The sequence below is a fragment of the Falco punctatus genome (genome assembly GCF_963210335.1).
Source record: "Falco punctatus genome assembly, chromosome: 5".
Classification (NCBI taxonomy): Eukaryota; Metazoa; Chordata; class Aves; order Falconiformes; family Falconidae; genus Falco; species Falco punctatus.
In genome coordinates, this window is record NC_137584.1 from 19849203 (window position 1) to 19864801 (window position 15599).

The window sequence follows — 15599 nt, forward strand, 5'->3', positions numbered from 1 at the left end:
TATCTCCAGGGCATTACAAAGCAACTGAAGTTGGTTCTGTATATTAACAAGCATATGGCTGTACCACATCTAACATACATCAACTCACCTGTCATAGATGGTGCCAGTTTTCTTTGCCCTTTGTGGTCCACAGTACCTTCATAAGCTACAGTCACATCATACACTGCATCCAGATAGTCTTTCATTGTGTCAATGGCTACATGAGTAGCCTTCACGCGTGGTGTCAGCACATGCTTTAATATAGCAAGTCCTAGAGGGGAGGGGAAAAAAAAATAAATTACAGTGCTTGAAAGTAAACCAGACCACATTCACAAAAGGAATATCATGGCAAGGAACTTTAGCACACCTGTTCAAAATCACAAAGGGTTTATTTTTAATCTCAGTTCTCGTTGAGAGGGAGCATGTGTGCGTATGCACATTGCATATGCTCTACTGAGCACATGTAGAGGATGAAACAGAAATACTAAACAGTATTAATGACAAAAAAGCTGCTCAACAAGAGCCCTTTTTATAGCTCCTGCTCTAGAAGCAGTGATGATTTTAATGTGGCTCAGAAGCCTGGCATTTTACTTCCAAAGGACAAACTAATTTTGTCTGAATACTGAATCCTAATACTGCCCCACGGTAACAAAAAACTGGTTGTCTTAAACTACACATACTTAAACAGGATGCTGTATTTCTCCAAAGCTACCATGCTGTTAGAAGTTCCAATATTTTATTATTTCCTACCACCGATTCTAGCTTTCTCTGCTTTTGCTTCCTTCTAATGGCACATTCTGGGATGTTAGATATGGTTACTCTCACGGTCCTCACTTCAGGGAAGGATGGGGGAAAGCAGTTAGACTCAAGACAGCTTCAGCTCACTGCAATGACTTGCTGCTACAGAAAACAGGACATTCCACTTTATCCTCACAGTTGTTTCCCCTTACTGCTTTCTTCTGTAGGCTTTTTCCTGCTAACTTTGTATCGCCCTGGCACCCCTCCCCCACCAGCTGATTCATCTCACCATCCCAGCAGAAAACTAAGCAGGGAGGGGGAAAATACAGCACCAAGCTCTGGCAGCAAGGAGGAAGTCCCCATTGCCCGGCAAACAAGCTTTTACAACTGACTCGGCTACTAAAAAATCCATAGTCACAGAAATTAACCGTTGTCTTTAACCATCCAGGCCAAGACACAGAGACTGATATGTCAAGGACAGAAGTATGTCAGGCTGAACAGCACTCTGCAACTCCTAACAACTGCGTTTCATATCCGTGTGTGCTTCTGCTGACCACTTCCACCTTCACAAATACACTGGGTTCAAGGGTATAAACTTTATTCTGTAATTCTAGAATATATTCTAGAATTCTAATACACAATGACTTTCAATATGAAAACAAATAAACAAAAAAAACCCTAAACTTTTTCACGTTCTGAACAGAGCTCTTCCACACTTACTTGAAAGTGCTTCTAGGAAAAAAAAAACATATTAAGGATTTTTGTTTTTTTGCCTTAAGATGTGTGACTTTCTCAAAGAGAAGTATCAGAATAAAACTGCAATTCCTTTCTAGCCTTATTTTCTGTTGGCTTATGCTTCAGTCCATTTTTAAAGAACCATCCATTGGTGCTACTGGTTCCTGATAGATGAAGCAGAATTTTTTCTAAACCAATGTATTGTGTATTGCTTTTGATATCTTTCTGCTTGCCAAATCAATTCAAAAGATATTGTATTATGTCACAATTTTGTACTGAACTTCTCTCCCTCATTGGGCAAAGGATACTTTGATCTGAAGTTATGAAACTATCTACTGAACACTGAGAGATAATGCTAGTTTCTAAACTGCTCTAACAGTCTTAGAGTTGAATATTTCAGTATAAATAATAATCTTGATTTCTTAACATTTGCTAAGTATCTCCTTGTCTGAACACTGAGATAAAAGGTTATTTCCTAGCACTCCTTCTGAAGTCACTGTTCTAAGCCTTACCAGCAAAAGCGGTAACTGTCTATGTGAAACGTTATATGGATCGTGTAAATATTTTGAAGCATAACATGGTGGTAGTGTTTTCTTAGCTTGTGAACTATTACATCAAACAGATAATTATGTTATGTTTCCAAATGTTTACTCTGTAAATGAAGCACTGAATATTCTAGTGTTGTGTTAGCAACAACATTAGTGTGGACATCACGCTCAACACAACTCTTGTTGAGCCGAACTTCCAAGCATATTCTGAAAACACTATCATTCCTTTCCTGCCCAACTTGTCTTCACCCTAACCAAACTATCACTGTGGGGAAGAAGAAGGGAAAACAGGTTTCATCAGGGAAAAATGAATCCTCCAGACAAATTAATTTAGTTATCTAAGACTATTCAGTGCTGATTTTTGTGAACGCGTGGCCAATTTTGGTGATGAAGATGGTCAGTGACAACCTGTGAAGTGCAAATGTAGAATAAACTCCTCTTACTCCACATGCTATCAGTGAACTCTTGAAGGTTTCAGTACAAAATGAGTATGCATCTAATTAAATAAATTTAAAAGTCCATAATCCATTATTCAGAAACGCTCCAGTGCATGACAAACAAGCAGCAACACCAGGAGTTCAGCACATCCTTTTAAAGAATCTGTTTTATAAAAACATTAACCACACATTCTTGCAATTACTTGATGATCTCTGCTAAAATCAACAGAACAGAATTTAAACCCAAGTAGTTACAGTATAGTTACCTTGGCAAGCTGCCTGCATCCAATTCACAAAACACACTGCTTAAACTGTTTTTAATGTTGTGCAATACTAGGTTAGGACTCTCTGTCAAAGTATTTAAGGTCATGAGATTTTATTTTAAATGCCAAAGAAAATGAATTAGATGTCTAATAATGTAATAGTCTACCTTAAAATGCTATAGCTTTTCTCTTCTACGTTAGCTAACTTTTAAATGATAAACAGACATTAAAAAATATGAAAATAATGTGAAAATCTTAAATACAGTGAGCAATGACACTTCAAATATCATCAATTTACTAGACTACTGTAAGATGATGAATTACTTCAGAAAGTCTGCAAGAAAACTAAATTGAATGAAGGTTTTAGCTTAAGAGTGCAAAGGCCTCAGTCATTAACGTCTATAAGAATTTAATTTTTTATCTAAAGACAAAAGAACAAAAACCAACAAACAAAACATCATTTATCTAACCTCTCAGGGTGAAGTTACATATATAATAGTTGAGTACAACCCTATGGAGAAGACTGCCTTTCCTCTTCCCTTCATCCAGGCCAAAAGCCCGCAGAGCTGTTCAGTGCAGGCAGGCCATCCACATTTTCAGACTTGGTCTGCATTAGTTATATTTTCACCCCTGACATGCACACACCACATTTTTAAATGAGAACAATGAAAAAAACCAGCTCTGAATTAAGAATACCCTCTGTGTATTACATTAGCATTACCACATTGCATCAACAAAAGTTACGTGCTCACTGAAAGTGAATGTCAGAATTAGTTTGAGTTTTTCCCCACCTATAAAAACACACAACTTGACAGTAATACAAAAACTGAAAGCAGGGTGAAAACAATTAATTTATTTTGATAACAATTAGATCTTTCTTTCCTTCCTTTTCCTTTTGTGTGTGTGTATGTTCAGTAGTGATATTAGACTGAAAGCTTTGCCGCTATCTGGTGTGTCCCAAGCACTCGCCCAACACTGAGGTCCCACCAGCCTTCTGGAATGCCCCCAGTGATCGAAGCCTTACTTATTGAAACAGAGTCCAGACTTAAAAAAATTACATACGGTGGGCGAGCTCATCCATTTGTGTGCTAGTATCCATTGACTTACATATGAAGGACTCAGCTGATGACTATTAAAAAATCGCATGCTCTTGTAAAAAAGTGTTTTCTGTTAGTGTGAACTGAAGCACAAGAATTACAGGTAATCCTCTCAAAAAGAGTATGACCATTCCGTAGCAAAACACGAGAGACACCACACTTTGGTACACTTACTGCTGTGACAGGCATCTACAGAAACACAAGGTAGCTTCTTGCTTTCCTCAACTTAATTTCCTAAGGATGACTTTTAACAACAGAAATCCTTTCTTCATCCTAATGGATGGTATACCCCTCCAACGTCACTTAAGGTCCATATCCCACCCTTTTAAAAGATTATATTCTCCTTTCCACATCTCACTGTGCACTTTTACATCAAGCTTGCTTACGTGAAAGTGTGTGGAAAAAATATCACCAAAAGCTATTTTCTTTAGAGACAGTCCCAAATAACATCTATGGATACTGAATACTTCAGATTGCTTTAAAATACAATCTAAAACCAATGCCAAGATCTAGAAGGGAAACATTTTCAATTAGCTCAGTTGAAATACCTCTTTTTTACATAACCTGTAAAAGCAATTTTGAGATAAGCATATCCTGCATGTACAAACATCTTAGCAGAAAGCACAATACTAGTCAAGATAAACTTAGCATTAAAAAACATTTACATTTGCAACTTTTCTGCATAAAAACAAGGGAGATAATAAATGAATACCCAAAATGTTTGCTTGATTAAGTGACCTTGGTTAGAAATCAAGCATCTCCATAAATACCTTTCACCAGGAAAACTGTTTTGTCTTTATTCAGCAAAAGCAAGCCAAGTTATATTTAACAAGCTTCTTACCCCTTTCTCTTTGACTTTTCAGATTTAGTTACATTAGGAGGAGGACGACTTTGGATTACTCCTGTTTATTTTCAGATATTTAAAATGCCATTTCTTAACATTTGGATAAAATACCTGATCTATAAACCTAAGAAATTTGGGTTGTTTGGAACTTTATAGAGGTCTAACTACTAGAAAATAGTCAGGAATCTATACATGCATATGTTGGGAACATATAAATGGAACAAATTTTATACCAGAAGCTGGTACCAAAAAAAAAAATAATCGTGTATTTTGTGGGTTTTATAGAAAGGTTGTTCTATAGTCCAGTACCATTTAAAAGGCCCAGTCTTGCAAGACTTAACAGTTTGAAATAAATATCTAAAATAAAAAATGCCACTTCTAACATGAAAAGATTAGAGTTAAATCCCTATGAAAATATTAGTGCCACCTACGTAATATAATTCCCTGGACTCATCAACTCAAGCCCACTAACTAGCTGGAAAGAATTGCTGCACTTTTAAGATGCCTAAACTCATAGACTGGAGCTGAAAAAGGGCCACCAATACGTAAATCAGCTGAATGACTGCATCAGATTTTGAAGATGGGAATCACATTGGCTGACTACTCTTATACAATGGGAAACTAAAGCAAACCCTGAGCTAAGAGTTACTGACATAAATATTGGAATTTGGAAGGCAAAAGCTCAGGAGACAAGGAGCAAAACACATGCTGCGACATTCTTAGTTCTTCAACAGAGCAGAGGAAGAAATATTTGATTACGAGGATCTTACAAAATGTCTCATTAGAAATACGAGTCACCAACCATACTGAAACACGGAGAGAGCGCCCGTCCTGGTAACAATTGCTGGAATCATCTCACACACCAGCTATTTCCCATCAGGTGAGGACCACTGGGTGTATCAGGTTCAAATCCAGATGGCACATATCCCCATCAGCTTGGAAGTGGGGGCTTTCATTTGCCTCCGGGAGAAAAGAGAAAACCTGGAGGCACATCTTCATTTGATATTCTGGCAACACTGCTTACATGGCTTACTGTGACTGTGAAACCCCTGCAAATATTGCTATTTTGGCCAACAAAGATAAATACCGGATTAATTTTCTCAACCCCACAGGATTTAACTTCTATGAATAACTCCTGCATTAATCCTACCACAAATAATCAAACAACTTAGTTTTAGAGACGTAATTTTTGCTTTTGGTTTTAAACTTTAGGAAGTGCATTTTTCCTTCCCCAAGGCAATCAAACAAATGTTTTTTGAGTTTAAAATGCTCCCTCTTCTATCCTGGGTTAGAAGCTGATCTGACTGGAATTTTCTGCCACTTGTAAAATGTGTAGAATAAGTAATCTTCAGTTTCTGAGGGTACTAGCATTACCCTTAGATGACAACATTCTCAATTCATCACCATAAAACTAGTATTCCTGAAAGTAAGCAACTTTCTGCATCTCATTGAATGAAACTTTGGACAGAACTTACAACAGAGTTCAAATTGATTAGAATAGTGTCAAATCTATCAGTGCTGAAGGCTGATCCGCGTGTCTCAGTCTCCAGCATGAAACCCACGAATATTAATGCCCTAATTTTATCAGTTTTACCTCTAGATGTTTTTGGCATTCTTTGGTTTTAATAAACAAAAAGCTGGCAGCACATTAAACTTAAACTTGATAAGGTAGTTAATGACAACTTTGAAAGATCAGTCTATGGACTTAATTTTTAAACTGCGTAATATCCTCTATTTCTTTCTAAAAATAGTAAGAAAGTACACAGTCCTACTCCTTCCCTAGAAATTTCTCTGTGCTTTATAGCCTTCAGTCTCAATGTACTCATGTCCAGATCTACCCAGATCTATCGGATTTACCCTGTGTGTCTGATTTGCCCATGTTTCAGAAAAAGGAAAAACTTGCTCTTGCTAGGAGTCAAGATTTTGGTAGAACCCAAGTTCTGTGGCAGAGCATACTATAACATGAAGTATTGTCAGTATTTTAAAAAGTTCTCTTTCAAGGGTGACCTCCACCACCTTTAAATTTTTTCGCTGTTTGACATCCTTCCATCCTATTCATAGTCAGGTAAGATTTACTTATATATTCATATCAATGAGGAAAGACGTAACAGTTGAAACCAGCAATGTCAGAATATTCCTTTGGATGTCAACCTAAACTTTTTTGTTGGGTTATTTTTAATTTCTTTTTATTGAACTGGTCCTAGAACCAACTGTAAAGAGGGAGTAACAGTGTCCAAAACTGGCATTTACTTAAAAAGAACATCAAGATATGAGATGCAGCTCATCAGCTGGTCACATGAAGGCCAGGTAATTAAGTTCAGCCCGATAATTCTGCTCAAATCAATGAACCTTCTCTAGAAGAGAATCAAGCCCATGGAGAGTAAAAGTAAACACAAACCCCACAAAACCTTTTCATAGTACCTCTCTGCAGAACCACTAGAACATACACACATACATATCAAAAACAGTATTTCAGACATCATGATAAGCATGAGTTATGCTTGTGCTCTAGGAGTAGCTTTGTTATCTTTAGACATAATATCTCTGGTCCTAACATCAATGTGAAGTTTAAATCTTATTAATTAAACCACTTTTTCCAATATTACACTTGCACTATTTTCTCAACAAAAAACTTTCTGTGCAAAAATGTAGGGAAAAAATCATTATAAAACTTACCTTTCAAGGTATAAAACAAACTAAGACATTTCCCTGTATGTCTGTGAATCATTGTGCTCTGCAACAAATATACTAAGATGACAAGATGAAATTATCACGCTTCTTTACAACCCCATGAGGAATGAAGTGCAAATTTTAAACTGGAAGTCACAGTACATCCTTAATCCTCTGTGTGGCAGAACTACTGGGCATTATTTACTACCTTTCCTAAAACTGTAGGAAATAGGAAACCTCCGGAATCTTTTAGACAAGCATGCACTTGTGACTTTTCAGTTCAGCTCAGCAGCGTCACGTAAGAGCCCCTGCATGCTTACAAGGAGCACAGCCAGCACTCAATCTACACACACCCAGCTGGTGAGGCACTTGGTCACGGCTTTCATGGTGCAGCTCCAGCACGCAGCCAGCAGCCAGGACTGTGGTGGCACTGGGGCTGCTCAGAGGAAGCCATGAGCCAGGGCCAGCAGTGCTGCACAGCAGCGTGGTGGGACCCTGGGGAGTTGTTGTCATCTCCTGCTGGAGGCCACGCAGAGCTCCCCGTCCTCACAGTTCCCCGATGTACTGGTATGTGCCTCGTACCTCTTAGCCATCAGAATAGTTTGGTGTGCAGTTTCCAGTGTCAGCCATCCCTGCTTCTCAGTAAACTTGTGTGAGGGATGCTCTAATCCAAGTAAGTATCAATTTTTGCATGAACATGCAGGGGAGCAGGGTCCCATGCAGACTTCTTCCCATTCTCTCCATATAAAACGTTGAGGAGACACCATCGACAAAACAATTTAGCAGTGGGGAAAAGCCAATCAAGAGAATTCTTGCACTAAAATTGGAGATGCTTCTTGTTTAATAAATACTTGTCTTGACCATTTTTAAAAGGAGTAACCCTTACAAAACAAAAGCAGACCAACACTGGAGAGAAAAGCACTAGAAGAAACAAACAGGTGCTCTGAAAGCACAAAAGCAGTGTTTCACTGTTTTTCAGATTGTGCAGTTATAATTAAGAGGTTTACTAAAATAATAATAAGAATGATAAGAAGAGCCCTTTCTTTTCCATGAAAGAGGAGGAGGGAGGGGGAAAAAACCTATCAAACACCCCCTCTGAACTCTCAAAGAACCACCAACCTAAATGAAACATTTGACTTTCATTTCCGACAGGAAATTGAAGCAATGAATAAATACATTATGACTTAAGCACTCCTGCTCATACACGCAAACAAATTCCATTCTTCCCAAGGAGGAAAAGAAAAGCATGTATCCTTTTGGACATGAGCTAACAATACTTAATAGCTTGATGATATCAACAGGCTGATTCACAGACTTGTGAATTCATTTCAGTATGTCACAGAAATGAATTTACCAGACCTATTTGTTATTCTTTGTTTACCTTCAGCGTGAATTATTTCACTTTTGGTCAACAGGAAAAAAACAAAACCAGGAAACATGTTCACTGAACTGCTGGACTTAAAAGTTTACGTGTATCGTGCATATAATGTGAGAAAAAAATGAAAAAGCATGGGACCCTTAGATTTTTTGCAAGCCTTTCTAAAGATGAAGTAATTCCACCTGTGGTTATAGAGACAACACCAACAATCAAAGCGACTACAGAATAAAGTTCAACCAAGGAAGGGTGAGACTGTAAGTTAAGAGAGGAACAAAACCAAAAAGCCATGGTAGTACAAACACTAATTAAAAATTAAGTGATGGAAGATTGTTAAGGCATAATCTCTATGCAAAATATTTTTTATATCGAGTAACAACTGTAATTGGAGTTATAATGTCAACTTAGAACAGTGCCCTGGATCCAGTGTAAGTAATTCTAATGCCCCTGAAGGAGCAAGAAAAGAAGTATCGATAAATATATAGAGACAGAAACGAAAGAGCTTTTTTGAGAATTGATACTCTTGCACAACGTGAAATGCATGAAATGTCTGTACATAAGCAACTCTCATCTTACTTTGTGGTAAGAGAAACTGGTTTATGCTATTCTAAACCTTAAGTATCAATCAGGCAGGGGCTTAACAGTCTAGTTAAGGCGAGATCATCTTCATATTATATAACATTTTATATAACAGGTTTACACCATACCGAAAGAATGATTTCAGAACTTTTTTTTGCTTACCTTCCTTTTCAGCAAATGATTGACTATCTGCAATGACTTTTGGTATTTCTGGATTGTAACGAGTTCCCTCTGGAAAAATCACTAAATACATCTGTGGGATTAAAAAGAAACAAAACAGACAAGTTCTCATAATGAATGTAAGCTGATGTCTTTTATAGAAATTGTCACCACTTGATAGGTCCATATTATATTTAGTTCACATCATCAATTACTGTTAAGGATCCAAAGAAAATCAGAGTACTTGAGCTAAAATTTCTTAGCTCTAAGAAACTTACTGTTTGAGGTTCAAAATAATGTTTTTTGAATATGCACCACAGAAAGCTGCCCAGGTGATTTAGGAAAGGAGATAGCATGTGTGAGCAAGTCAGGTGCAGCTGATACTAACTAGAGTATCAGTTTTGCTAAGCGGAATAAGAGGAGATTTTGAAAGGACAGTCAAGTATGCCACAGATGACCTATATTATAATTTTTTCTTTAATACTGATCTTGCATCTAGTCTTTCCTTATATTGAAATACACATTTAAATCTATTCATAATGAGGAATACTATTAATTGTAATTATGATAGATGAGCTACCTTAAGCGCCTTTATACATCTCACTATATGAGATATTAAATATATTATGAACTTAAACTCACATTTCAGCATAACTTGAACTTTAAAGTCACATTCCTTTAAGCATGCATGTCTGCAAGGTTAGATTTTCCCCAAGTAAATTAGTTTGCTTGCCTATTCAGCAACAACTGTCTGTGGCTTCTCAAATCACTACACAGGTAAAGGTTGCCTAAGTATCTGCGTATCTGACTGTAAAATTAGAAGGAGTCACATTTGATGGATTTTCCATTTGTTTTTGAAACAGAACAGAGGTTTCCATCTCCCTCTCTTTTTTTTCCGTGTGTCTTACATAATCTCCTACATAAAAGTTGATGCAAAACATCACTTAAGCAAGGAAAATTTCATTTTGGGGGTTCATGTGCAGAAGAAAAGGCTACGGCCACAAACAGTAACCAGTGTGGAGTTGAACATGACACATTTGCAGTAAAATCATGCCTACTGTGCCGAGACTAACTACTTAATGTTATCTTTGCAGAAATGAGTCTCAAGAAATATTTGAAAGAAGAAGTAGTAGTGGATTTACAAAACAGTCCAAAGAGGATTATCAGTGAGTACAGGAAGACATGACAAGTGGGAATGCACCTCATGAAAAGATGCAAAATTGAATAAAAACTCAGAAAGAGACACACAGGAATGTAACTTTGTGCTTCTGGCCCACAAAACATCACTGCGTGCTGGTATTTGCACTTAATGATTGCAGGACAGCTAGAGTGCAGAAAGACAGGACCCAGCAAATGAACTCTCCAGAATCACCCCACAGTGTGGAAGGTTGAAAAATGTGCTAAAATGCAGAGGAGGGAAGAAATCTAGGAACTGTGCCAACAGTGAAGCCAGCAGGAGATCAAGAAAGAGGAAAACTGAGTACATAGCCTAGAATCTGGCAGGGGAAAAAGAAAAGAAAATATTAAGCATGGCAGAACCAGTAGCAGTAGAATAAAAAGAGCTAGAGGAAAGGCTGTACTTCTCATGGCATGTTTGGGGATGAGGAGAACTGGCAGATTGCAGAGGCAGGTGAAGTCCAAGAATATTCAAGGGCTGGCAGAAACCCAAGATGTATCCTGATTTGGTGGGAAAAAAACAAAAGAAAATGGGTTTAAGAGTCAAGGTGCTTACTGTTTATAACATGACAGTAGCAAAAGCACAGGGACGAGTACAGGAATCCTTAGACCCAGCTGCAGTCCACACCTCCCCCGGTCACGTACACATTTCATCTATGAAGTACACTGCTGAAATATTTCAGTGAATGAGTAAAACTTTTCAGAGTTAGCTGGAAAGGCCATAATATTCAAATCCAGGTGCATTTTTTTTCTTTTCATAAATGTGCTTGCATTAAAATCATGTAATTTGGATCCTTAAAATGGTACTTCAAGATGAGGTTACTTCCCCCCTCCTCATTAAAGACTGAATGTTCAGCTAATACAGTGGCTGTAACAGGTATTGACAGAGCAAAGAAAGTGAAGCACACAGGACAGGAATGCCATTCTTGGTACACGGGTCAGCACTTAAAAGCATGCAATGACATTACGGGTTTTCAAAGCAGATAATCAGCCACTGAAAGCTGATTACACAGAGGATAGTATCTACTTACTCCAGTCCTACGTGTGTAATACCAAGCAGGAGTTGAAATTGTATCTTAATTATTCCTGTAAACCTCTAAAATGCAAGCAGCCCAACAGGTTTGTTGACCAAAAATCTGAATCTCTCTGAACTGAAAGCATACCAACAAGGCAGAGAACTGGCCTTTACATCAAATTCAGCATATATAAACCTAGTATGTAGCTCATTAGGAGTACTTTACCAAGTAAAATTAATGAATGTAAACTGATGTCCTACTTACACTCATGTACAGTCCTGCACAAGACAAAGATACTCTACCACTGCAATTCAGCCTACCACATCTTCTTGCATGACTGGCTTCTCTCTTCTCCAACCATGGGCAGCAGAAGCTAAATCCTTAAGTACTATTTCCAATCTAAGATTTCAAATAAGCTCCCCTGAGTTTGGCTTAAGAATTGTTGAATTACAGAAGCATTTTAATTACCTAGAAACACCAGGGGCTGCTAAGGCAATTTTTTATACAGACTTTTTTCATTTAAGGCAATTAGCTACACAAAAGTTACACACTTTATTGTGGTGACTGCAAAATACACTGCTCATGTTCAAAATGGCACAGAAAATTATGCATTACCGTAGTACCCAATTCATTGAAACAGCAGTTTTAATCCAAGCAGAGTAGGTCCCCTATGTTCAGTTACATAGTATTTTCACACCCGTTTCTGTGTCATGGGTGGGTGTCAATACACTCGCTATCTCTCATCAATTTGAACGCTTCAAGGAGTGGATCAGGATTCATTTAGCAGAACCCTACTGATTCTTGTTAGAGACAGAAAACCAGAAAAGAGGCAGGTGTTACCCAGAGTCCCCAGCGTAATGTCCGTGAACTTGCCACAGTCCACAGATGAAATGAATGGATGATGGTAATCGCTTTCACCCAAGTAACAACGCTATTCATTTCCCCAGTGTTGTGAAGGTCTCCCAGGAAAAAAGAAATAGCAACAGCACCAAGAGGGGCTGTGCTTCCAGAGGGGGGAGTGGGGCAGCCAAGGAAGTCCTTGAGATAGATCAGAGTGCCACAAAAGGATCTGGTATAGGTGGAGCAGGGGAAAGGGTCATGAATCACCACAAGTTCCTGGAGTACAGAACAAAGTTTGCCCAGATACCATCAGCATACAGCAAGAAGAGGTGATAAAGATAAAACCTGGCCAAGGACAGGGCTTTGGAGGGTGTCCTGGAGACAGCAGCTGCCACTCTGTAGAAGAACATAGGGTGTCAAGAAGTGGTAGCTACTGACTAAAGGTCTCTTGCATTTACTGTGCTGCTCCCAGATGGGTGACAAGGAGAAAACAATTAAATATTTTTATTTACTACGTTCAAAATTATATTAAACAATGCATTTGCTTAGTTTAAATATTATTATTATTATTACATCCTGACAACTAGACTGATTCATATCTGAATCCATTTAGACGACTGCCTAGAACACATGCTTCTGGTGAACTGGATGACAAACATTAACAGTCAGATCAATTACTGAAAAAGATATGGTATGAGAAAGCCTATCTGGTATAATTGGAATGAAATACAAAAGGTGATGTGAGGAAAGCAGCAAGGACATTCAGGATTTACAAAGAAGTTGCTGGGGATTTGCAAATTAGTAACTATATAACACAATTATTACATTAAGCCTTATAGCAGTTGTATTAATATATCTACCCTCTCCAGGTTTTCAGTGTTTGACTGGTACTGTTTCACACGACAAAGATTTATTTTGTGACTGAATGAATGACGAAACCAAAACACATAGTAACCAGTTAAATATTGGCTGTACTGGGTTAAATCCCACATCTCAGAATGCAGGATTCCTCTCTCTATGCATGATAAAAAGAAATATAAGCTACATTTTCAGTTATCAAACTGAGTAGTTGGTGTTCACGAGAGTGACCTTTCTTTATAATACAAGCAGATTGAGCATATCAAGTGTCAGCTGTATATATTGTTATATTTAGAAATGCAGTTTATCTTGTTATGGCTTACATTTAAACAACATTGGCTCAAAAGTGTCTTTCAAACCATGTGATAGTCTCTGTTCCCACAAGACATAAGATTGGAATTTGTTACCAAGATTCTATGGAATTTAAAACAAAATCACATCATTTCAAGTGAGTTTTGCCAACAAAAGGCCCAATATTGAACCACTTGAGTGTATATTTCACTGAGTTTGAGAAGCAAAGTAATTTCCAGAAGTAAATAAGAAAATTTATTAGTTCAGGATCCCCACTAAGAAAACAAAGGTGCAACAGTTTTTCAGTCTAGCATCACAGCGCTTTTTTTGCGTGTCTAATATTGCTGCGCCGCATCGGGAAAGAAGGTGTGAACAGCAGGGCAGGCAAAGGGGCTGTTTAAGGCAGCAGGCCAGTAGAAGTTGTAAGAAAAGGCAAGCAAGGAGCATCATGCAGTCCACTGTCCCTACATAAAATGAGGCATACCAGATCACTAATCCAGTTCTTCTGTCAATGTAAGAGGTCAAGAGGCAGCCTTATTTTTTCCTGTCTGCATTCCACCTGCAATTTACTTCTCATTACAAAAAAATAAAAGACCACAGTAAAACAGTAAAGGGCTTGCTACACTGACAAGAACAGAAAACCGCTTCTGCCTTTCTACACATCTTCAGTTTCATAATGGGAACAGGGATGGCTCCAGACAGACTGAACATTAATCATTTGGATTCTTTTGTTTAAACTGTATGTGGAGAGAAACTGTAAATAACAAAGTGACCCTTAACACAGACTCCCATCTATCTCCTCTCTATTGGCATATAATTCTTTCCTTAGCAGATGACAGGCAAGCTTTTTTCTAATGTTACATTAAAGAAAGAACTCCACCATGTATGCACAGAATGACTAAGCAACAACAGCTGCTCACTAAACTGAAGAAAAAGCCACCCTAAGCTGTAGCATCCAGTGCATAACTTTGAATAAAAATCCCAGAATAGTAAATTAATTATTTTCACATGAAGCTGATGAGTTCAGGGCAACTTCCTTTACTGATTAAAATGTCTTCATTTTAAAAGCAACATGATTGGTCATGACTGTCATGCAAAGTTGCAGAACTTCAAAGTTTCTTCATGAATAATGCACTAAGGACACAGGTTATCATGTTCTTCTCCCAGTAGTAACTGTAGGTTGAAGGGCATTTACAACATCTACATTTAAATTCTCAGATAAAGGGGATTGTAGGAAGTTTAGTCTTCCCTCAAATGACTACTCAGCGGTCTGTGTCTTTTACTCCAATAGATATAGACATCTGTCTCAAAAAACAGGCTTTTGACAACTTTGGTTTTGTAAAACTTAAAATTGTCACTCCCTATGTGATTTGGCTGAAAGCGATTTAAAACAGAATGTATTTCTGCAGCTTTTACACTTATTTCTCTTCTATACTGCTACTCTAGATAATATGAGAAACACGGGAACAACTGCCGGGGAAGCACATCCAGGTTCTGTGCCCATTTCCCACACCACCAAACTTGCAGATAGCCAAATTACATCAAAAATAAACGTACCCAAGTGGTGCCAAATTCATTTGGCATTAGTTTAGATAGGTTAGGTATAGGCTTTTGATCCACAAGCAACTGAGAAGGGAGAAGAAAGATTATTCCAGAAAAAAAACCAAACCTTCTGGATTTATTTCATGAATCATGTGTAGACGTCCACCATGGAAAGCAGAACCCACAGTGGATGTAGCTTTAAAGAAAAGCTTTATGTTTAAACCACCCCTTACATGCCAGTTGGGCTAAAAATCACACACTAGCCTGTCCAGTCAATTTATAGCATTGCAGGACCACTGAACATCATTTGCAGGTTTCCAAAGACACGCAGAATTAGATTAATGTCTAGGCACATCTTCCTAAGATTGTATTAAAAAAAATCCATGTTTCTACAAAGGAGACTAATTTAATGCAAAGTTCAAATCAACTCTTACCACAAACCCTTGTTATTA

The 15599-nt window shown here is 37.9% G+C and overlaps 1 protein-coding gene across 2 annotated transcripts in view; it reads right to left on the minus strand.

The window, feature by feature from the left end:
* Positions 1-15599, minus strand: part of AGPAT5 (1-acylglycerol-3-phosphate O-acyltransferase 5) — a 60468-nt gene that overhangs the window by 20558 nt on the left and 24311 nt on the right. For both annotated transcript variants that reach the window (XM_080387757.1, XM_080387758.1), the window contains exons 5-6: positions 9428-9518; positions 89-250 (exon numbers count right to left, since the gene is read on the minus strand). In XM_080387757.1, the coding sequence (XP_080243883.1) occupies positions 89-250; positions 9428-9518 (253 nt within the window). The remainder of the gene's footprint in view (positions 1-88; positions 251-9427; positions 9519-15599) is intronic.